At 43.3% G+C, this 25643-nt stretch overlaps 1 protein-coding gene across 4 annotated transcripts in view; it reads left to right on the top strand.

The window, feature by feature from the left end:
- The first annotated feature begins 14174 nt into the window (after positions 1 to 14174).
- The window catches only part of tfb1m (transcription factor B1, mitochondrial), a 53399-nt gene continuing 41930 nt past the window's right edge, over positions 14175 to 25643 (top strand). Inside the window, exons 1-6 of one of the 4 annotated variants that reach the window (XM_024429899.2) lie at positions 14175 to 14285; positions 21029 to 21174; positions 22617 to 22768; positions 22888 to 22996; positions 23155 to 23306; positions 23441 to 23560. In XM_024429899.2, the coding sequence (XP_024285667.1) occupies positions 21042 to 21174; positions 22617 to 22768; positions 22888 to 22996; positions 23155 to 23306; positions 23441 to 23560 (666 nt within the window). In that variant the 5' untranslated portion in view covers positions 14175 to 14285; positions 21029 to 21041. Of the gene's footprint in view, positions 14303 to 21025; positions 21175 to 22616; positions 22769 to 22887; positions 22997 to 23154; positions 23307 to 23440; positions 23561 to 25643 lie in introns of all 4 variants that reach the window. The other 3 variants (XM_024429897.1, XM_024429898.2, XM_024429900.2) reach the window with 3 other exon arrangements.

Genomic DNA, 25643 nt, shown 5'->3' with positions numbered 1-25643 from the left:
TTGTCCCAATATTTTTGATCTTCTAAAATGTGGGGACTATACACAAAAAGTGCTGTAATTTGTAAACGTTCACCTGATATGGATGAAAATACCCTCAAATTAAAGCAGTGTGCACTTTAACCTCATGGTCATTGTGTCATTTCAAATTCAAAGTACTGGAGTACAGAGCCAAAACAATAAACAAATGTGTCACTTTTCAAGTACTTTTGGATCTCAGTGAATCTCGATTTGTAGAGAACATAAAATAATTCACCGTGGGGATCAAACTTGATCGCAAAAAACTAATTTTAGAGCCCAAAACGGCCGTCTACAAATGTTGGTTTGTCCGTTCTGGTGATCTTCATTTATATAGGCTTTCTAGGGCAAAACCAGGGCAAGACAAGGCACTCTTTCCTGACTGGGGTGGAGGTAAGATATTGTAACATTATCTCATTAAAACTTTTGAAATTCAGCTAGCTGTTTCCTGCTCCATGTAGCTTGCTAGCTAGCTAGCCAAGTCATTTGCTGTGCATCCTTTATTAATATGTTGTTTCCTAGTCAGGTCAGGAAAATATTTGTCCTCAGATCGAGAGCATCCTGACTGACTGGTTGCATCACCGCCTGTTATGGCAACTGCTCGGTCTCTGACCACAAGGCACTACAAAAGGATAATGCTTACGGATTTGCCAAGGACTCCAGCCACCCTAGTCATAGACTGTTCTCTCTGCTACCGCACGGCAAGTAGTACTCGAGCACCGAGTCTAGGTCCAAAAGGCTTCTTAACAGCTTCTACCCCCAAGTCATCAGTCTCCTGAACAGCTAATCAAATGGCTACCTGGACTATTTGCATTGACCCCCCCCCCTTTACGCTGCTTATACTCTCTGTTATTATCTATGCATAGTCACTTTACCTCTACCTATATGTATATATTACCTCAATTACCTCGACTAACCGGTGCCCCCACGCATTGACGCTGTACCGGTACCCCCTGTATGTAGCCTCGTTAGTTATTTTATTGTTGCTCTTGAATTATTTGTTATTTTTCTATTTTTGTTTATTTTAGTAAATACTTTCTTAACACTTTTCTAAAAAAATGCATTGTTGGTTAAGGGCTTGTAAGCAAGCATTTCACTGTACGGTCAACACCTGTTGTATTCGGCGAATGTGACAAATACAATTTGATTTGATTCAATGTTTTGATTTGAGACATGTATTCCGTGTTTGATTACTGTCAGTACAATCCCTCTTTGTATTGTGTTGCACCATTGGGTTGAAGGGGCAAAGTTATTCTACTCATACTGTAAAGACTTTTATCAGTAAAAATGATTAACCTGACAATAATTACGTGAGGGTTTAATTATAGAACAACGCACAGGCCATGTTAGGATAATGGTTCAAGATAATCGGATAATTGTTCTCAAGAAAATGTTTTGAAGTACGAAATTACCAATTAAAAGTAAATCTATGACAACTTGATCAAGCTTATGAATATGTAAAACTGCATAATGATGGCAGAAACACTACATGCACAGATCAACACACATTGACACACCCAGTCATCCATTCACACACACACAGGGAAAGAGTTTAACAAGTAATCAGGAACAGCAAGCGTGTGCTATTGGCTTGGGTTTCAGTATGAGGTCCACTTGCCTCCTTTTCTTGAGTGCTCCCACACTGCTCGCGGGCGTCGAGCATCTGCGTGGCGAGGCGCTAAAATAGAAATTGGTTCTATTTGTGACGCTCAACGAGCTGCAAGTCCGGCCTCTCCCATCTCCTCATAGGTTTTTAGGAGCATATACCCATGTGGGTGATTGACAGATTAACTTAGGTCCACACTCTGATAACTTGTAGTCATTTTTATGTATTTTTGATTTCACCTTTATTTAACCAGTTAGGCCAGTTGAGAACAAGTTCTCATTTACAACTGCGACCTGGTCAAGATAAAGCAAAGCAGTGCGACACAAACAACAACACAGAGTTGCACATGGAATAAACAAGCGTACAGTCAAACTCACTGTCTATATACAGTGTGTGCAAATGGCATGTGGAGGTAAGGCAATAAATAGGCAATAGTAGCGAAGTAATTACAATTTAGCAAATTAACACTGGAGTGATAGATGTGCAGATGATGATGTGCAAGTAGAAATACTGATGTGCAAGAGAGCAGAAAAGTAAATAAAAACAATATGGGGATGAGGTAGGTAGATTGGATGGGCTATTTACAGATAGGCTATGTACAGCTGCAGCGATCAGTTAGCTGCTCAGATAGCTGATGTTTAAAGTTAGTGAGGGAAATATAAGTCTCCAGCTTCAGCAATTTTTGCAATTCGTTCCAGTCATTGGCAGCAGAGAATTGGAAGGATAGGCGGCCAAAGGAGGTGTTGGATTTGGGGACGGCCAGTGAGATATACCTGCTGGACCATGTGCTACGGGTGGGTGTTGTTATCTGACCAGTGGGCTGAGATAAGACGGAGCTCTGCCTAGCAAAGACTTATAGATGACCTGGAGCCAGTGGGTCTGGCGACGAATATGTAGCGAGGGCCAGCCGACTACAGCATACAGGTCGCAGTGGTGGGTGATGTATGGGGCTTTGGTGACAAAACAGATGGCACTGTGATAGACTGCATCCAGTTTGCTGAGTAGAGTGTTGGAAGCTATTTTGTAAATGACATCGCCGAAGTCGAGGATCGGTAGGATAGTCAGTTTTACGAGGGTATGTTTAGCGACGTGAGTGAAGGAGACTTTGTTGCGAAATAGGAAGCCGATTCTAGATTTGATTTTGGATTGGAGATGTTTAATATGAGTCTGGAAGGAGAGTTTACAGTCTAGCCAGACACCTAGGTATTTGTAGATTTCCACATATTCTAAGTCGGAACCGTACAGAGTAGTGATGCTAGTCGGGCGGGCAGGTGCGGGCAGCGATCGGTTGAAGAGCATGCATTTAGTTTTACTAGCGTTTAAGAGCAGTTGGACGCCAAGGAAGGAGTGTTGTATGGCATTGAAGCTCGTTTGGAGGTTTGTTAACACAGTGTCCAAAGAAGGGCCAGATGTATACAGAATGGTATCGTCTGCATAGAGGTGGATCAGGGAATCACCCACAGCAAGAGCGACATCGTTGATATATACAGAGAAAAGAGTCGGCCCGAGAATTGAACCCTGTCGTACCCCGATAGAGACTGCCAGAGGTCCGGACAACAGGCCCTCTGATTTGACACACTGAACTCTATTAGAGAAGTAGTTGGTGAACCAGGCTAGGCAGTCATTTGAGAAACCAAGGCTGTTGAGTCTGCCGATAAGAATATGGTGATTGACAGAGTCGAAAGCCTTGGCCAGGTCGATGAAGACGGCTGAACAGTACTGTCTTTAATCGATGACAGTTATGATATCATTTAGTACCTTGAGCGTGGCTGAAGTGCACCCGTGACCAGCTCGGAAACCGGATTGCACAGCGGGAGAAGGTACAGTGGGATTCGAAATGGTCAGTGATCCGTTTATCCGCTTTTGAAGACTTTAGAAAGGCAGGGCAGGATGGATATAGGTCTGTAACAGTTTGGGTCTAGAGTGTCAACACCTTTGAAGAGTGGGATGACCACGGCAGCTTTCCAATCTTTAGGGATCTCAGATGATACGAAAGAGAGGCTGAACAGACTGGTAATAGGGGTTGCAACAATGGCGGCGGATTATTTTAGAAAGAGAGGTTGCAGATTGTCTAACCAAGCTGATTTGTATGGGTCCAGGTTTCGCAACTCTTTCAGAACATCTGCTATCTGGATTTGGGTGAAGGAGAAGCTGAGGAGGCTTGGGCAAGTAGCTGAGAGGGGTGCAGAGCTGTTGGCCAGGGTAGGTGTAGCCAGGAGGAAAGCATGGCCAACCATAGAGAAATGCTTCTTGAAACTCTCAATTATCGTGGATTTATCAGCGGTGACAGTGTTACCTAGTTTCAGTGCAGTGGGCAGCTGGGAGGAGGTGCTCTTATTCTACATGGACTTTACAGTGTCCCAAAACTTTTTGGAGTTAGAGCTACAGGATGCAAATTTCTGTTTGAAAAAGCTAGCCTTGGCCTGACTGCGTGTATTGGTTCCTGACTTCCCTGAACAGTTGCATATCGCGGGGACTATTCGATGATAGTGCAGTCCGCCACAGGATGTTTTATTGCTGGTCGCGGGCAGTCAGGTCTGGAGTGAACCAAGGGCTATATCTGTTCTTAGTTCTACATGTTTTGAAAGGGGCATGGTTATTTAAGATGGTGAGGAAATTACTTTCAAGAACGACCAGACATCCTCGACTGACGGGATGTCCTTCCAGGATACCCGAACCAGGTCGATTAGAAAGGCCTGCTCGCAGAAGTGTTTTAGGGAGCGTTTAACAGTGATGAGGGATGGTCATTTGACTACGGACCCATAGCAGATGCATGCAATGTGGCAGTGATCGCTGAAATCCTGATTGAAAACAGCAGAGGTGTATTTGGAGGGCAAGTTGGTCAGGATAATATCTACAGTGCCTTGCGAAAGTATTCGGCCCCCTTGAACTTTGCGACCTTTTGCCACATTTCAGGCTTCAAACATAAAGATATTAAACTGTATTTTTTTGTGAAGAATCAACAACAAGTGGGACACAATCATGAAGTGGAACGACATTTATTGGATATTTCAAACTTTTTTAACAAATCAAAAACTGAAAAATTGGGCGTGCAAAATTATTCAGCCCCCTTAAGTTAAAATACTTTGTAGCGCCACCTTTTTGCTGCGATTACAGCTGTAAGTCGCTTGGGGTATGTCTCTATCAGTTTTGCACATCGAGAGACTGAAATTTTTTCCCATTCCTCCTTGCAAAACAGCTCGAGCTCAGTGAGGTTGGATGGAGAGCATTTGTGAACAGCAGTTTTCAGTTCTTTCCACAGATTCTCGATTGGATTCAGGTCTGGACTTTGACTTGGCCATTCTAACTCCTGGATATGTTTATTTTTGAACCATTCCATTGTAGATTTTGCTTTATGTTTTGGATCATTGTCTTGTTGGAAGACAAATCTCTGTCCCAGTCTCAGGTCTTTTGCAGACTCCATCAGGTTTTCTTCCAGAATGGTCCTGTATTTGGCTCCATCCATCTTCCCATCAATTTTAAGCATCTTCCCTGTCCCTGCTGAAGAAAAGCAGGCCCAAACCATGATGCTGCCACCACCATGTTTGACAGTGGGGATGGTGTGTTCAGGGTGATGCGTTGTGTTGCTTTTACGCCAAACATAACGTTTTGCATTGTTGCCAAAAAGTTCAATTTTGGTTTCATCTGACCAGAGCACCTTCTTCCACATGTTTGGTGTGTCTCCCAGGTGGCTTGTGGCAAACTTTAAACGACACTTTTTATGGATATCTTTAAGAAATGGCTTTCTTCTTGCCACTCTTCCATAAAGGCCAGATTTGTCCAATATACGACTGATTGTTGTCCTATGGACAGAGTCTCCCACCTCAGCTGTAGATCTCTGCAGTTCATCCAGAGTGATCATGGGCCTCTTGGCTGCATCTCTGATCAGTCTTCTCCTTGTATGAGCTGAAAGTTTAGAGGGACGGCCAGGTCTTGGTAGATTTGCAGTGGTCTGATACTCCTTCCATTTCAATATTATCGCTTGCACAGTGCTCCTTGGGATGTTTAAAGCTTGGGAAATCTTTTTGTATCCAAATCCGGCTTTAAACTTCTTCACAACAGTATCTCGGACCTGCCTGGTGTGTTCCTTGTTCTTCATGATGCTCTCTGCGCTTTTAACGGACCTCTGAGACTATCACAGTGCAGGTGCATTTATACGGAGACTTGATTACACACAGGTGGATTGTATTTATCATCATTAGTCATTTAGGTCAACTTTGGATCATTCAGAGATCCTCACTGAACTTCTGGAGAGAGTTTGCTGCACTGAAAGTAAAGGGGCTGAATAATTTTGCACGCCCAATTTTTCAGTTTTTGATTTGTTAAAAAAGTTTGAAATATCCAATAAATGTCGTTCCACTTCATGATTGTGTCCCACTTGTTGTTGATTCTTCACAAAAAAATACAGTTTTATATCTTTATGTTTGAAGCCTGAAATGTGGCAAAAGGTCGCAAAGTTCAAGGGGGCCGAATACTTTCGCAAGCCACTGTAAGAGGGTGCCCATGTTTACGGATTTAGGTTTGTACCTGGTGGGTTCTGTAAAGTTGGTTGCCAACCACCATATAAAGTCCAAAGAAGAAAAAGAAGCCTGAAGGAAGGAAGAGAGATGAAGAGAAACTAATTCGGTTTACCGTTTTATCTGTGGATTAATTGTAGGAGTTAAGGACCTGGTGCATTTCAGGTAAAATAACAACCCAATGTTTATAACCCAGGACAAACTAGCTAACAGCAAGCTAGCTAGCTAAATTACCGTAAATGTTTAATGCTTTTTGATCTGTCCCAAAATTAATATAATAGGTTCAGAGTTTGTTTTGATATTTCAACCTGTGTGCCTGATCGCTTCTGGTGTGGGTAAACAAAATCAACGTGAGTGCGATGGAGCAAGCGGACTGAAGCGCATGTCTGGTTTGGTCAGCATGTTATGTAACTTTGTACTATCGCCATACTTTTGTGCCGCTGCTAACGTTGTACATATTTATATTGGTGGCTGTCAGCCCATGGCTGATGCACTAGCCCATTGTTATTCAGTATCCTTATGTTGGGGTTTTTATGTTTGTTATGTCTCGTGCTCCTCTGCTGCATATTTTTTTGATTCATTTTAAATTTTATTGAACTTTTATTTAACTAGGCAAGTCAGTTAAGAACAAATTCTTATTTACAATGACAGCCTACAGCGGCCCAACCCGGACAACGCTGGGCCAATTGTGATTGCAAATAAAGTTATAACTTCAAAGGGTCTGATATTTAAAAATTACTGGCTTTTTAAATCAAAATCTCACAAAATGAGCCATTATACAGGGGTGCTAGTGTCACCCATTGCCATGTGTAAAATAAATTATTAGTTAATACTTAATAATTAATACTTTTAAGTTCTATCCTCTATCCTCCTTTGCACATATTGTGGTACAGTGCCTTCAGAAGTTATTCATACCCCTTGACTTATTCCACATTATGTTGAGTTACAGCCTGAATTAAAAATTCTACACACAATACCTCATAATAACAAAGTGAACATTTTATACAGAAATATCTAATTTATATAAGTATTCACACCACTGAGTCAATACTTTGTAGAAGTCCTTTGGTAGTGATTACATTCTTGAGTCTTTCTGGGTAAGTCTCTAAGAGCTTTCCACACCTGGATTGTACAACATTTTCCCACTATTCTTTTCAAAATTCTTTAAGTTCTGCCAAATTGGTTGTTGGTCATTGCTAGACAACCATTTTCAGGTCTTGCCATAGATTTTCAAGCAGATTTAATTCAAAACTGTAACTCGGCCACAAAACATTCACAGTTTCTTTTTGGTAAGCAACGCCAGTGTAGATTTGGCCTTGTTTTTTAGGTTATTGTCCTGCTGAAAGGTGAATTCATTTCCCAGTGTCTGGTCGAAAGCAGACTGAACCCGGTTTTCCTCTAGGATTTTGCCTGTGCTTAGCTCCATTCTTTTATTTTTTTATCCTGAAAAACTCCCCAGTCCTTAACAATTACAAGCATACCCATACCATGATGCAGCCACCACTATGCTTGAAAATATGGATAATGGTACTCAGTCATGTGTTGTATTGGATTTACCCCAAACATAACAGTTTGTATTCAGGGCAAAAAGTGAATTGCTTAATTTTAATGCAGTATTACTTTTGTGCCTTGTTGCAAACAGGATGTATGTTTTAGTGTAACGGTTCTGTAACGGTTCTGTAACAACAGACGCTGGCAGACGAGAAGCAAGTACAGGGTGTGGATTTAATAATAAATAGACATGAAACAAAACAAGAAGAGCGTCTGAACAGGAGAAGCATAACAACATCAATGCCGAGACTCGGGAATGAAACTGAGGAAGTGACAGATATAGGGGAGGTAAATGACGTGATGGAGTCCAGGTGAGTCCCATAATTAAGTGCAGGTGCACGTAACGATGTTGGCAGGTGTGCGTAATGATGAGTGAACCGGTGACCTCGAGCACCGGAGAGTGGGAGCGGGAGTGGGAGCAGATGTGACATTTTGGAATATTTTTACTCTGTAAATGCCTCCTTCTTTTAATTCTGTCCATTAGGTTGGTTTTGTGGAGTAACTACAAAGTTGTTGATTCATCCTTAGTTTTCTCCGATCAAAGCCATTAAACTCTGTAACTGTTTTAAAGTCACCATTGGCCTCATTGTGAAATCCCTGAGCGGTTTCCTTCATCTCCGGCAACTGAGTTAGGAAGGGCACCTGTATCTTTGAAGTGACTGGGTGTAGTGATACACCATCCAAAGTGTAATTTGATGCTCAAAGGGATATTCAGTGTCTGCGTCTTCTCTTTTTTTTTACCCATCTACCAATAGGCACCCTTCTTTGCGAGGCATTGGAAAACATCTCTGGTCTTTGTGATTTAATCTGCGTTTGAATTTAATGAACATAAAATGATCTGGTAACAGTTCTGGTGGACATTCCTGCAGCCCGCATGGCAATTGCACACTCCTTCAAAACTTGAGACATCTGTGGCATTGTGTTGTGTGACAAAACTGAACATTTTACAGTAGCCTTTTATTGTTCCCAGCACAAGGTGCACCTGTGTAATGATCATTCTGTTTAATCAGTTTATTGATATGCCACACCTGTCAGGTGGATGGATTATTTTGGCAAAGGAGAAATGCTCACTAACAGGGATGTAAACAAACATTTGAGATAAATAAGCTTTTATGTGAAGGGAACATTTCTGGGATATTGTATTTCAGCTCATGAAACACGGGACTAACACTTTACATGTTGCATTTATATTTGTTGTATACTATAAGTGACACATTCCTGAATTAATAATAAATTAGCTTGTTGTTAGTCTAAACAGCTGACGAGATCGCCTGCTAGCTATCGGTAGTGTGCAACGTTAGTCAGTTAGCTAGCTTGGCTAGTGGACTGATTTTGAAAGCACACACTCGGGGGTGCATGGTCGTATTTAACATTGATATGAAAAGCATTCGTTGAACATTTTAACATAATGTGTCAAATAAATGACGTTATACTCACATTTCATGAAGTTTTTCTTTATTAAATAGCTATTCTAGCTAGAATGAGACACTGCCTCACTCTGCTCGTCATGTTACACAAAGATCATCCCAATGAATGGAGCTATTCGATTAATCTGAAGCCACATTTGTGGATTGTAATACATCGACAAGAGGGGGAAAATTCTGCAAGCACAGAATACAGATCCACAAGCACTTTTTAAATGTGCAAATGCACATTCCACAGTTGTAAATTATTAGATTTCTTAACATTTGCTCACAAATCATTCTACATTTGATCAAATTATGGTTTTATTTGTGAGCTATGTTGAACATATTTAAAGATCATGAATTCATTTGTGAAATATTAGTACATATACATGTATTATGGTTTAATTTGTGAAATATTTTTACACAGAGGTGTGGACTCGAGTCACAGACTCGACTTGATATAAAATAAAATAACTTGAGACTTGACTCGAACTCGGAGCCTCAAGACTTGGGACTCGAGTTTGACTTGAGACTAATGACAAGAAATGATCTGTCTAGGTTTAGTAATGGAACAATTCCGCGGGTTGTCTGGGAGGCAGCTTACCACAGTGGTAACCCCACAGCCCCTCAGTAACCCAGCTGCTAGCGGCATCATCTCATCGGTCACTCCACCTTCCCGGAAGCCCGGACCTTCCCGGAAGCCCGGACTCCGGACTCCTGCAGTGTGGCCGACTATGCGGTGGATTTCAGCAAGTTGGCAGCGGAGGGTGCTTGGATCCAGGAAGCACTGTTTGATTTGTTCCTGCAAAGCGTCTCGGGGGAGGTCAAGGACGAGATTGCTGCTCGGGTGCTTACCAATGGACCTCGATTCCCTCATCGGTTTGACCATCCGAATCAACGGGCATCTACTGCAACGACAGAGGGAGAGGAAATCCGGCTTTGCTCGCACGTCGAGGGATTCCACCTTACCTCCGAGTCATCCCGGAAGTTCCCGACGATCCCGTTGCCAAGAGAACTCGAGGCTTCCCGACCTTCCCCGAGAGTCGCCGAAGACGGCTGAGTCACCACTTCCCAAGCCAATGCTTGGGAGAGGCGAGGCGGCCATCTCTGTCGGCGCCGGAAGTACTCTAGTGTCTGGTAACATGACCGAATACAAACAGTGCAGCTATTCCCTCCGCAAGGCTATCAAACAAGCTTAGCGTCAGTACAGAGACAAAGTAGAATCTCAATACTACGGCTCAGACACAAGAGGCATGTGGCAGGGTCTACAGTCAATCACGGACTACAGGAAGAAATCCAGCCCAGTCACTGACCAGGATGTCTTGCTCCTAGGCAGACTAAATAACTTTTTTGCCCGCTTTGAGGACAATACAGTGCCACTGACACGGCCTGCAACGAAAACATGTGGTCTCTCCTTCACGGCAGCCGAGGTGAGTAAGACATTTAAACGTGTTAACCCTCGCAAGGCTGCAGGCCCAGACGGCATCCCCAGCCGTGCCCTCAGAGCATGCGCAGACCAGCTGGCCGGTGTGTTTACGGACATATTCAATCAATCCCTATACCAGTCTGCTGTTCCCACATGCTTCAAGAGGGCCACCATTGTTCCTGTTCCCAAGAAAGCTAAGGTAACTGAGCTAAACGACTACCGCCCCGTAGCACTCACTTCCGTCATCATGAAGTGCTTTGAGAGACTAGTCAAGGACCATATCACCTCCACCCTACCTGACACCCTAGACCCACTCCAATTTGCTTACCGCCCAAATAGGTCCACAGACGATGCAATCTCAACCACACTGCACACTGCCCTAACCCATCTGGACAAGAGGAATACCTATGTGAGAATGCTGTTCATTGACTACAGCTCGGCATTCAACACCATAGTACCCTCCAAGCTCGTCATCAAGCTCGAGACCCTGGGTCTCGACCCCGCCCTGTGCAACTGGGATCGGGACTTCCTGACGGGCTGCCCCCAGGTGGTGAGGGTAGGCAACAACATCTCCTCCCCGCTGATCCTCAACACTGGGGCCCCACAAGGGTGCGTTCTGAGCCCTCTCCTGTACTCCCTGTTCACCCACGACTGCGTGGCCACGCACGCCTCCAACTCAATCATCAAGTTTGCGGACGACACAACAGTGGTAGGCTTGATTACCAACAACGACGAGACGGCCTACAGGGAGGAGGTGAGGGCCCTCGGAGTGTGGTGTCAGGAAAATAACCTCACACTCAACGTCAACAAAACTAAGGAGATGATTGTGGACTTCAGGAAACAGCAGAGGGAACACCCCCCTATCCACATCGATGGAACAGTAGTGGAGAGGGTAGCAAGTTAAGTTCCTCGGCATACACATCACAGACAAACTGAATTGGTCCAATCACACAGACAGCATCGTGAAGAAGGCGTAGCAGCGCCTCTTCAACCTCAGGAGGCTGAAGTAATTCGGCTTGTCACCAAAAGCACTCACAAACTTCTACAGATGCACAATCGAGAGCATCCTGGCGGGCTGTATCACCGCCTGGTACGGCAACTGCTCCGCCCTCAACCGTAAGGCTCTCCAGAGGGTAGTGAGGTCTGCACAACGCATCACCGGGGGCAAACTACCTGCCCTCCAGGACACCTACACCACCCGATGTTACAGGAAGGCCATAAAGATCATCAAGGACATCAACCACCCGAGCCACTGCCTGTTCACCCCGCTATCATCCAGAAGGCGAGGTCAGTACAGGTGCATCAAAGCTGGGACCGAGAGACTGAAAAACAGCTTCTATCTCAAGGCCATCAGACTGTTAAACAGCCACCACTAACATTGAGTGGCTGCTGCCAACACACTGACACTGACTCAACTCCAGCCACTTTAATAATGGGAAATGATGTAAATATATCACTAGCCACTTTAAACAATGCTACCTTATATGTTACTTACCCTACATTATTCATCTCATATGCATACGTGTATACTGTACTCTATATCATCGACTGTATCCTTATGTAATACATGTATCACTAGCCACTTTAACTATGCCACTTTGTTTACATACTCATCTCATATGTATATACTGTACTCGATACCATCTACTGTATCTTGCCTATGCTGCTCTGTACCATCACTCATTCATATATCCTTATGTACATATTCTTTATCCCCTTACACTGTGTATAAGACAGATAACTGGATGTTCGTGCCTGACGTGTTCCGCTCCGTGGTCCCACTCCTCCAGGCTGGCCTGCCACCCGGGCACCCGCCGGACCCTGGCTTTTGTGCGACGATGCTTCTGGTGGCCCACCATGGTCCCTGACGTCTCCGCATTCATCGCCGCTTGCACGGTATGTGCGCAAAACAAGACTCCTCGACAAGCTCCAGCTGGTCCCTGGTCCCACATCTCCCTGGACTTTGTCATGGTTCTTCCCCCATCTGATTGTGGTGGATTGGTTCTCCAAAGCCTCCCACTTCATTCCTCTCCCCAAACTACCCTCTGCCAAGGAGACGGCCCAGCTCATGGTGCAGCACATCTTTCAGATCCATGGACTATCAGTCGACATGGTCTCTGACCGGGGCCCTCAGTTCTTGTCTCGGTTCTGGAAGGCGTTCTGCACCCTTATTTGGTCATCGGTCAGCCTGTCCTCCGGATTCCACCCCCAGTCCAATGTCAAAGGTATAATGATTAGATTGCAGCAAAAAGCTGATTCAAGTCTTTGAAAAATGTGCACATTTTAATCAGTCTGGAGAGCACTGATTTGTCCCATGCTATTCAATGCTAATTAAATAATGGCATTTTAACAGAATAAATTGTCAGAAAGGTGACTTTCCGGGAGTGACAGGGAAGACAGTAGGTCCATATGAAGCATTCTTTGAAGTTCGTGATTGGTCGACTTGTTTCCATAGCAGCAGCAGCATTCCAGACAGGCTGCTTTTTACTGTCTCTCTCCTCTCAGCAAGGTCGGCCACAGAGGGATCTGTAACTGCCACTCATCTACAGACCCTCGAGGAGAGCGTTTCCATCTCAACAAAAAGAGTTTGTGACACCCTGACCCTCCCTGTACTGTGAACAGAGCCGTCAGGGAGATGAGGGACTCAGGGCCACAGGGTTCATTATAACCAACAGCTGCGTGTGCACAATGGATCCTCCTTAGTCAAAACCTGATATGATGAATCTCTCTTCTACAGTAGCTCCATCTTGCTGAGAGGATAATGTAATTATTTGAATGTGTTGTAACGTCTGAAGCTGAATTTATAATGATGTTTATGCCAAGATGTTATAAGAAATCTTTATAATAAGTTCCCGAGTAAATGTTGAAATTATGCATCTTCCCATAACTGTATAACTGTACTCATCCATAAATTGTTGCTTCTGCCTGCAGGGACATTCAAAAAGGGCTGTTTATGATGTAATTTGTTAGTACAATACAATGTTACATTTAGTAGTAATAGCACTGCATGAAAATTGGATCACAATATATTCCATTCTCATCCCATGTCTGATTCATGCATATACAGTAGTGGTGCATTTGCATCACTATACATGTAGACAATAAACATGTCAAAATCTGTTCTGCTTTGCGCACCATGCATCTGTCAAATATAAATGTTTATTTCAAAACATCTTTGGGTTGCTAGACGTTCACAATATATGCCCACCCACAAAGATGAGTCAATGATGTCCACAGTTGTAAATAGCAGACAGATCAAACATGCTGATGATGAGAAATCATGGCAGAACACTTAATTGTACATCAATCGATAATGTATATTGTATGTAATGCACACTTTTGGATTAGGGACAGACATTTCATGGCACTTCGCTACAGCTATGACCGGAAATGATTTTCGTAGCAGGTTAGGAAAAACATTTTCGCTAACCCTAAACCCCTCTCCTAACCTTAACCTAATGATCATATTTTCCTAACGTGTTACGAAAAAGTAACTTCTGGTCGTTACTATATCGAAGTGGCGTGAAAAGAGTTTATTTCTCTTTTGAATTATACAGTATGTCAAATGTCGAAACTTGTTATCAAAATGCATCCTTCCCTCTTGTTGCCCATAACCTATCATTACGTCAACAAGATGTGGACGTTCAAAGGGAAACTGAAGTCCCGCCTCTCCCCCAATTGATTGGTTGCAGAAGCAATCCCATTGGACGTCAACCTGCCAGTTTCCCGACGAAGGCAATATTTCAGGAAAGGACATCAACGTGGTGAGAAACGTGTTCAGGTTAACGCTTTTACCTTTCTCGGCTTGTGGTTTAAAGTTTGCGTTTAGCTGTCATATTGCACGGACGAGTAGAGTGAACCTAAATATGTTGTAACTGTTTCAGGTCAGAGGCTTTTGACCGAAAAACAAGGAAAACGTAGCTACATGCTGCTGGCTAGTTAGCCAGTATAGCTAACGTTACATGGTTACACGTTTTGCGTTGCTAGCTACAGTTTCAGCAAAGTTAGTTTAGTATGGTTTAGAAACTGGTTTCAATTAAGAGCAAGATCTCTTCATGGTCACACTGAGAATCATTAGTTACAATGTATCACGTTGCCTGTTGACGGTTACCTGACGAACGCTCCATTCTCTTATGTCGAGGCTGAGTTGAGGAACGTTGATAACTGATTCCCCAATTCTAGCAACAACATTGAGTCACCATCAGTCGATACTTGTAAATTATGAAAACGCTTATGGAGCGGTCGAAATGTACACAATTGTTACTCGGATAAAAATGGCGGAGGTCGTGCTATTTAAACATTTCAATCAGGGGCAGGGTATAGTTTTTTTCTTCATTTTGTCCAGGGGAGGGTCTAGGAGGGTGTCCACATGTTCCGGTTTGTGCGGGACAGTCCTGCATTTTGTCCCTTTGTCCCATAACCAAACAATTGTCTCGCATTTTATGGGTGGCCCAAGCTTTTTCCCGCGAGATGTTTAAGTGCTATGTATGTACACTGCTCAAAAAAATAAAGGGAATACTTAAACAATACAATGTAATTCCAAGTCAATCACACTTCTGTGAAATCAAACTGTCCACTTAGGAAGCAACACTGATTGACAAATTTCACATGCTGTTGTGCAAATGGAATAGACAACAGGTGGAAATTATAGGCAATTAGCAAGACACCCCCAATAAAGGAGTGGTTCTGCAGTTTGTGACCACAGACCACTTCTCAGTTCCTATGCTTCCTGGCTGATGTTTTGGTCACTTTTGAATGCTGGCGGTGCTTTCACTCTAGTGGTAGCATGAGACGGAGTCTACAACCCACACAAGTGGCTCAGGTAGTGCAGCTCATCCAGGATGGCACATCAATGCGAGCTGTGGCAAGAAGGTTTGCTGTGTCTGTCAGCGTAGTGTCCAGAGCATGGAAGCGCTACCAGGAGACAGGCCAGTACATCAGGAGACGTGGAGGAGGCCGTAGGAGGGCAACAACCCAGCAGCAGGACCTCTACCTCCGCCTTTGTGCAAGGAGGAGCACTGCCAGAGCCCTGCAAAATGACCTCCAGCAGGCCACAAATGTGCATGTGTCTGCTCAAACAGTCAGAAACAGACTCCATGAGGGTGGTATGAGGGCCCGACGTCCACAGGTGGGGGTTGTGCTTACAGCCCAACACCGTGCAGGACGTTTGGTATTTGCTAGAGAACACCAAGATTGGCAAATTCGCCACTGGCGCCCTGTGCTCTTCACAGATGAAAGCAGGTTCACACTGAGCACATGTGACAGACATGACAGTCTGGAGACGCCGTGGAGAACGTTCTGCTGCCTGCAACATCCTCCAACATGACCAGTTTGGCGGTGGGTCAGTCATGGTGTGGGGTGGCATTTCTTTGGGGGGCCGCACAGCCCTCCATGTGCTCGCCAGAGGTAGCCTGACTGCCATTAGGTACCGAGATGAGATCCTCAGACCCCTTGTGAGACCATATGCTGGTTTGGTTGGCCCTGGGTTCCTCCTAATGCAAGTCAATGCTAGACCTCATGTGGCTGGAGTGTGTCAGCAGTTCCTGGAAGAGGAAGGTATTGATGCTATGGACTGGCCCTCCCGTTCCCCAGACCTGAATCCAATTGAGCACATCTGGGACATCATGTCTTGCTCCATCCACCAACGCCACGTTGCACCACAGACTGTCCAGGAGTTGGATGATGCTTTAGTCCAGGTCTGGGAGGAGATCCCTCAGGAGACCATCCGCCACCTCATCAGGAGCATGCCCAGGCGTTGTAGGGAGGTCATACAGGCACGTGGAGGCCACACACACTACTGAGCCTCATTTTGACTTGTTTTAAGGACATTACATCAAAGTTGGATCAGCCTGTAGTGTGGTTTTCCACTTTAATTTTGAGTGTGACTCCAAATCCTCCATGGGTTGATCAATTTGGTTTCCATTGATAATTTTTGAGTGATTTTTGTTGTCAGCACATTCAACTATGTAAAGAAAAAAGTATTTAATAAGAATATTTCATTCATTCAGATCTAGGATATGTTATTTTAGTGTTCCCTTTATTTTTTTGAGCAGTGTATATTAAGCTGACAATTTTTGTAATCTTATCAACACATTTAAACTCTACTCATTTAGATTTTTTTTGTCCTGTATTTTGGCCAGACTTTATAACCGTCTCTTGCAGTCACGTTGCACTTATGAAAACATCATAAGGATTTGGTAGATACGCCTACTGGTGATGTTGAACACTTCTCCAATCATTGTTGAGATCTGATATTCTGTGTTATATTTCTAAGAAAATGTACTTCCTGAGTTTTTGCACTGCTAGGATGGTGCATATAAAACTAGACTACATTATATTACATCCCCATTGCTGCAATAACAGCCTCCACTCTTGTTGGAACATTGCTGAAGGGACTTCCTTCCATTCAGCCACAAGAGCATTAGTGAGGTTGGGCACTGATGTTGGGCGATTAGGCCTGGCTTGCAGTTGGCGTTCCAATTCATCCCAAAGGTGTTTGATGGGGTTGAGATCAGGGCTCTGTGCAGGCCAGTCAAGTTCTTCCACACCGATCGACAAACCATTTCTGTATGGACCTCGCTTTGTGCACAGGGGCATTGTCATGCGGAAACAGGAAAGGGCCTTCCCCAAACTGTTGCCTTAAAGTTGAAGCACAGAATTGTCTAGAAAGTCATTGTATGCTGTAGCGTTAAGATTTCCCTTCACCGGAACTAAGGGGCCTAGCCTGAACTGTGAATAACAGCCCCAGACCATTATTCCTCCTCCACCAAACGTTACAGTTGACACTATGCATGGGGGCAGGTAGCGTTCTCCTGGCACCCGTCAAAACCAGATTCGTCCGTTGAACTGCCATATGGTGTAGCGTGATATATCACTCTAAGGAACACGTTTCCACTGCTCCAGAGTCAAATGGCGGCAAGCTTTACACCACTCCAGCCGATGCTTGGCATTGCGCATGGTGAGCTTAGGCTTGTGTGCGGCTGCTCGGCCATGAAAACCCATTTCATGAAGCTCCCGACAAACAGTTCTTGTGCTGATGTTGCTTCCAGAGGCAGTTTGGAATTCGGTACTGAGTGTTGCAACCGAGGACAGACGATTTTTGCGCTACTTGCTTCTCCTCTCGGCGGTCCCGTTCTATGAGCTCGTGTGGCCTACTACTTTGCGGCTGAGCCGTTGTTGCTCCTAGACGTATCCTCTTCACAGTAACAGCACTTACAGTTGACCAGGGCAGTTGTAGCAGGGTAGAAATTTGACGAACTGAATTGTTGGAAAGGTGGCATCCAATGACGGTGGGTGAGACGTTGAAAGTCACTGAGCTCATCAGTAAGGCCATACTACTGCCAATGTTTGTCTATGGAGATTGCATGGCTGTGTACTCGGGTTTTGTACACCTGTCAGCAATGGGTGTGGCTGAAATAGGTGAATCCAATCATTTGAAGGGGTGTCCACATACTTTTTTATCTCAGTGTCAGTGAAGGACTTGGTGTGTTAAGTTAACCAGGGCTCAAATTGAGGGGTATGTAAGGGTAAATGCTAGAAGCATAGACCTGATTCTATAATGATGCTCTAGTCTGCGATGCTTTATGCCAGAAACAAGCTGTAAAATGCAGGGGAAAGACCTGACTCCGATGCATATGGGATATCCGTTCAGGGGCGGCAGGGTAGCCTAGTGGTTAGAATGTTGGACTAGTAACCGGAAGGTTGCAAGTTCAAACCCCCGAGCTGACAAGGTACAAATCTGTCGTTCTGCCCCTGAACAGGCAGTTAACCCACTGTTCCTAGGCCATCATTGAAAATAACAATTTGTTCTTAACTGACTTGCCTAGTAAAATAAATGTAAAAAAAAACTTTGGTTTGTGTCTGACATTGAGGCAGCGCTACAACCTTTTATTGCAGAGGAGAAGTACAGTAATGTGATTATGTCACAATCAATTGACGTTCAACATTTTAACAGGTTATTAAACAACATACTATCTGTAAATTAGTCAGGAGCAAACCTGTATTATTTAGGCTATAATATTATTATTATTATTATTTCAAGGCTATAGCTTGCCATTTAAGAAATCATTTGTGAAGCGTTTGTGACAGCTATAAGCTGGCAGGAGCGCTCAGCATTTCAACAACAGCGTTTCAACACGCCTATAAATGTTGCATTTAGGCTGTTAAAATGAAATTGGATTGAACCAAATGCCTTATTAGGCATACATTCATTCTACAGTGCCATTGAATTCTCTTTTAGAAACAGGAGTTTGGCCTGTCTTTGGTTTGATGCGCATACGTGAGCCAAGCATGCTTAGTTTGTTAATTTAGCCTAGCAAATGCTCTTATATTCCCATGCCCTGATCACAGTCAACATCTATTTTGTAACAACAATATCATGGAATAGAAATTATAGTTTCCCAAGTGAATCTTTTTACAAGTGCATAGACACTGAGTATACCAAACATTAGGAAAAACTTCCTAATATTGAGGTGCACCCTCCTCCCCCTTTTGCCATCAGAACAGCCTCAATATGTCGGGGCATGGACTCTACCAGGTGTCGAAAGAACGTTCCACAGGGATGCTGGCCCATGTTGACTCCAATCTTTCCCACAGTTGTCAAGTTGGCTGGATGTCCTTTGGGTGGTGGACCATTATTGATACACACAGGAAACTGTTGAGTGTGAAAACCCCAGCAGCGTTGCAGTTCGTGACACAAACCGGTGCGCATGGCACCTACTACCCTATCCTGTTCAAAGGCGCGTACATGTTTTTTGTCTTGCTGATTTACCCTCTGAATGACACATACACTCTCCACGTCTAAATTGTCTCAAGGCTTAAAAATCCTTCTTTAACCTGCCTCCTCCCCTTCATATACATTGATTGAAGTGGATTTAACAACTGACATCAATAAGGGATCATAGCTTTCACCTGGATTCACCTGGTCAGTTTGTCATGGAAATAGCAGGTGTTCTTAATGTTTTGTACACTGTGTCGGCCTACTTTAAGGTATACGGCTGCTGTGTTTTCTAATTCATTGATGATCAGATACTTCAGATGTAACTGGTTCTGTTGTCGCTTAATTCTTACAGTTGATAGACAACTTTAGATCTGTTCCAGACTATCCTCTTTAACAATGGCCTGTATAGAAATCACAACGTCTGGTGCTGCAGCATGCACTCATTCGTTGTCATGCTCTGTTGTGGAACTTGCATACAGTCGTGTAAAATGACATGGAATTGAATGAACTACATTTATAAAAAGCAATTTTTTTCACGGACCGCAAATGAGATGATTGAGGTGCTTTTACTATAATGGTGATCATTTCACCCTTGTCTGCGGTGGTCTGCAAATCAACAATCTTCTGGCTACTTTTCCATGTAATGCTTACAAAACAAAGAAAAGTTTCTAAAACTTCATATGGAAGGCTCTGGTCTGCCCTAGGAGTGAGAGTATATGGTAGGCAAGTTCTCTGATATTCATTTTATGTTTTAATTATTTGGTATGGAGGGGGGGGCGGGGTGTCACTTGTTTTCCAAGTGTTCAGGGAGGGTCGGGTAAAATTATATTTGACTAAATAAAGGGAGGGCAATCCATTTTTATTTCAGAGTTCAGACTTCCTCCAGGTATCCGTCATTATAAATAACATACAGTCCCTTACCTGTAACCTACCTATGTTTGTCCTGTACAACTGCGGTTCTTCTGCGTGGGTGCTGAAATTCATACTTTTTAAAATAAAAATGTTGGTGGTTGTATTCAGTAAAAGTTTTTATTAAAGTATGAATTTCAGCACCTGCATAAGGGCCACAGTTATACAGGACAAACAAGTGTTTTCAGAATTTACATTTTTACAAGTTTTGACTGATGGTGACTTAATGTTGTTGCTAGCAAATCGCTCGACCAGGTATCAATACTCAACTCTGCCTCGATATAAGAGAATTGAGTTGAGCGTTCCTCAACTAGTTGAGGGTCTATCTGTTGTAACGTTAGGTCCTATGCTCTGATTCATTTATTCAAAATGAATAGTTTGACATTGGGTTGACTTTGACTGTTTTAGCATATGACTGTTGTAATTAATGGGTTTGACATTGTGGGGCAGAACCACCACAGAGTCATTCCACTATCTTTGGCAGGATACACATCCATAACTGCCCAATATCAATTTCATAACACAGTGTAGGTTGATCCACTGGGTGGCGATCAAGATCATGTTTTTAATCCTCAGAAATGTTACACCATGTATTTTCTCTCGCTACCATTGATCATTCCTTGACAATGGCAGTTGTGCTTTTAATAGAGTATCTTATTTCGAATTCCTAATTCATATTATCGCTGAGCTCTAAAATGGAGCCTGGATGCATGAGCATGATTGTTGTCATTATGGGAGATTAGCAGATAATCCCCAGATCTCTAAACTGTCACTAATTACTCTGACATTTACCCTCTCAGCGTAATTGCTCCCCTATTGAAGAGGTGCATTAATCATCATATTCTTACTACAGTACCGCCCTTTATATTTGCACAGCAGAACGGTTTGAGGGATGGCGGGTCCCAGAAAGATTGCGTCATTTCGCCTGCCTCCCCTGCCCACCATTGGGGAGGTAATCAAACTGTACAACCTGCGAGCAGAGAAACAGCTGTCCCAGAACTTTCTACTGGACATGAGGCTCACAGGTGAGTCAGCTGCCTCCTCTAGCTGCAATGCACCAACACCTGGTACACTGTGTCTTCTACACAATGAGGACGCGATGGTGTTCTTCCTTCCCCCTGTTCACATCACATTTAGTGTACTGGACTGAAGTGCCCACATAGGCTTGTCCACAAGCAGCAGACACTACCGCTGTGATTCTATCAGTGATGCAGTGCTGCAGATCTGATCTGGTGCCCTTGAACAAGGTTTCTGTTTTAGATAAAAGCATTAAAGAAGCATAGCCAGCTTTGCCAAGGAGAGCTGGGAGCCAGGCATATGCCTATGCTAAAATACAGTGCCACTACCCACCTTTATTTAGCCTGCAAGTCATATACATATGAAAGCCACTATTCTTGAATATTAGAATGTCATAATAAAAGATGCATAGTGCATTGATACAGGTAACTGCCAACATAAAGGAAACACCAACATAGTGATTTAATAGGGTGTTGGGCCACCAGAGCAGATTCAATGCTTAGGGCCCAATTACATTTATTGTATTCCCCCCCCTGATTCTGTTTTATTAATTTTAATCAGTCTTATTTTTTCTTTTCTCTTTTTCTTCAGGTTTCAGTTTACCAATTTTGGTGGGTTTTCATTTCAAAATCAGACTTTTTTAAATAGGAAAATAACTAAATGTTTTAAGTCCACAACAATGATTAAACCACACTAGCCTACTGACTTGAGGTCTGGGAAAAGAAATGTGGATTTTTGGGTGTAGGCCTAGATAACCTTTAATGTAAGTGGGCACAAGCAAGAGAGGGTTTTTTGGGTTAGCGATTCTGTGCTCATGTGACTGCAGAGTTAGCAAAACAAATGGCCACTGGATTGATGCAAATACTAGTTTATATTGTTGAATTCCATCTTAATGTCTGGATTCTGTCCTCATTCTCCTTTTTTACAAGGCCCTAAATGTACTTTGGCATAGATTCTATAAGTGTCTGGAACTCTATTGCAGAGATGTGACACCATTCCTCCATGAAAAATTCCAGAATTGGTTGTTTTGTTGGTGGTGGTTGAAAACACTGTCTCGGGTGTGGCTCCAGAATCTCCATAAGTGTTCAATTGGGTTGAGATCTGGTGACTGAGACACACACACACCCTTTAAACCCCCTATGCTCCTTTGAGACCCCTCTTTCAAAGTCACTGAGATCTCTTCTTTTAGCCATGGTAGCCACAATAATGGGCAACTGGGCATTTTTATACATGACCCTAAGCATGATGGGATGTTAATTGCTTAATATACTGAGGGACCACACCTGTGTGGAAACACCTGCTTTCAATATAGTTCGTATCCTTCATTTACTCAAGTGTTTCCTGTAATTTGGCAGTTATTTGTACATTGTTCACCTTTATTATATCCAACCCATTCCAATGTGAGTAAGTAGTACACCCTGGTCGCTGTGTGTTTTCTCAACTTGTGTAGATAAGATTGTGCGCCAGGCAGGCAGTCTGAGGGACGCCCATGTGTGCGAGGTGGGTCCTGGACCTGGAGGTCTGACCCGCTCCATCCTCAACGCTGGGGCTGCAGACCTGCTGGTGGTGGAGAAGGACAACCGCTTTATACCTGGACTAAAGGTACCTAACAGGAGAACATGCAGGAAAGGGTTGTCTTTCAAATAATTATAGAAATTAGAAACGGTAAAGTAGTTTTTAAATTCTCAAGTACCTGTAAGATGCCATGTCCGTTTCCTCAGCTCTTGTCTGAAGCAGCACCAGGGAAGCTCAGGGTTGTCCATGGTGACATACTCACATACAGAATGGACAGAGGATTCCCAGACGTCATAACCAAGGCATGGGAGGATGGTGAGTGAGATGAAAAAGTAGATAGGTAGATTTGTCACTTGCCTGGTTGATGGAAGTGCCTATTAGATTGCTTTATGTCTGGAACAATAAGTACATTGATTTTATGCCATGTTTTGCAACATGCAACAGTGTTGTTGACTACATCTGTCCCTGCTCAGATCCACCGGATCTGCATATCATAGGGAACCTTCCCTTCAGTGTGTCCACTCCTCTCATCATCAAGTGGCTGGAGAACATATCCAACAGAACTGGACCCTTTGTTTACGGCCGGACCAGACTGACCCTTACCTTCCAGAAAGAGGTGGCAGAAGTATGTGTGCTGTCCAGTACTGTTTATTCTCACTCAGTCGGTTTTCCTGAATTTCCATTTGTATTATTCAGCGATGATCTACTGTTCAGGGGTATAAATTATACAGACCAAATATGTTGGGTTCTCCTCTCCAGAGGTTGACAGCCAGCACAGCCAGCAGACAGAGGAGTCGTCTGTCCATCATGGCCCAGTACCTCTGTACTGTAAAGAGCTGCTTCACTATCCCAGGACGGGCCTTCATCCCCAAACCTGAGGTAGGACCCCACGCTCTGCTTTACTCTGCCCACTACACACGCACACACCATCTTGGCTGTATATCATAGATGATAATGACAATGCTCCATGGTGACAAAGTTGATGATGACAAAAATCCAGACCGTGATAAATTGACAATTATTTGCGATAATGATAAATCTGCTATAAATTACGATCAATTATTTTTTGGGGAGGTGCTACAGCTGGGCGATTAAAAAAAAGTCATAGAACTGTTTTTTTGCTCGATAACAACAAATACAATGAAAATGTTTTAATGGACAGTTACTTAGCGGCAGAGCCCGAGACCTTTTTTTTTCCAGTGTCAAGTAAGACGACTGAAATGGTGGTCTATGATTTAAAAAATGAAGTTATTTCATCGAACATAATACATGATTATATTTTGATGTGCAACCTGTCAAAATTGGATCCAGAATTAGCAGACTTCTTTTTGGCATCTTTGTGCATATTGGCCTATAAGCTACACTGAGTGTACAAAACATTATGAACACCTGCTCTTTCTATGAGGTAGCTTTCACCTGGTCAATCTATGATCCCTTATTGATGTCACCTGTTAAATCCACTTCAAAGCAGTGTAGATGAAGGGGACAGGTTAAATAAGGATTTTTAATCCTTGAGACTATTTAGACATGGATTGTGTATGTGTGCCATTCAGATGGTGAAGGGGCAAGACAAACATATTGAAGTGCCATTTGAACTGGGTATGGTAGTAGGTGCCAGGCGCACCGGTTTGTGTGTCAAGAACTGCAACACTGCTGGGCATCAAAACGATACTAACTACAGCCTACTCCAGTTGTAAATGGGTGCCGTGAACTCAATATTAAGAGATGAGAAATGCATGATATACTCCCAGATGGCTGTGACTTTCCTCTAGAGGTCGACCGATTAATCAGAATGGCCTATTAATTAGGGCCGATTTCAAGTTTTCATAACAATCGGAAATCAGTATTTTTGGGCGCCGATTTGCCGAATATTTTTATTTTTATACCTTTTATTTAACTAGGCAAGTCAGTTAAGAACACATTCTTATTTTCAATGACGGTCTAGGAACGGTGGGTTAACTGCCTCGTTCAGGGGCAGAACGACAGATTTTCACCTTGTCAGCTCAGGGGATCCAATCTTGCAACCTTACAGTTAACTAGTCCAATGCAATAACGACCTGCCTCTCTCTCGTTGCACTCCACAAGGAGACTGCCTGTTACGCGAATGCAGTAAACCAAGGTAAGTTGCTAGCTAGCATTAAACTTATCTTATAAAAAACAATCAATCATAATCACTAGTTAACTACACATGGTTGATGATATTACTAGATATTATCTAGCGTGTCCTGCGTTGCATATAATCTGACTGAGCATACAAGTATCTAAGTATCTGACTGAGCGGTGGTAGGCAAAAACAGGCACGTAAACATTCATTCAAACAGCACTTTTGTGCGTTTTGCCAGCAGCTCTTCGTTGTGCGTCAAGCATTGCGCTGTTTATGACTTCAAACCTATCAACTCCCGAGATGAGGCTGGTGTAACCGATGTGAAATGGCTAGCTAGTTAGCACGCGCTAATAGCGTTTCAAACGTCACTCGCTCTGAGCCTTCTAGTAGTTGTTCCCCTTGCTCTGCATGGGTAACGCTGCTTCGATGGTGGCTGTTGTCGTTGTGTTGCTGGTTCGAGCGCAGGGAGGAGCGAGGAGAGGGATGGAAGCTATACTGTTACACTGGCAATACTAAAGTGCCTATAAGAACATCCAATAGTCAAAGGTTAATGAAATACAAATGGTATAGAGGGAAATAGTCCTATAATTCCTATAATAACTACAACCTAAAACTTCTTACCTGGGAATATTGAAGACTCATGTTAAAAGGAACCACCAGCTTTCATATGTTCTCATGTTCTGAGCAAGGAACTTAAACGTTAGCTTTCTTACATAGCACATATTGCACTTTTACTTTCTTCTCCAACACTTTGTTTTTGCATGATTTAAACCATTATTTACTTGAGGCTAAATAGATTTTATTGATGTATTATATTAAGTTAAAACAAGTGTTCTTTCGGTATTGTTGTAATTGTCA

Source organism: Oncorhynchus tshawytscha, linkage group LG08 (assembly GCF_018296145.1).
Source record: "Oncorhynchus tshawytscha isolate Ot180627B linkage group LG08, Otsh_v2.0, whole genome shotgun sequence".
In the NCBI taxonomy this organism is placed as follows: Eukaryota; Metazoa; Chordata; class Actinopteri; order Salmoniformes; family Salmonidae; genus Oncorhynchus; species Oncorhynchus tshawytscha.
Note: the sequence above shows the minus strand (reverse complement) of the source record. Positions and strands in the feature narration are given on the sequence as shown.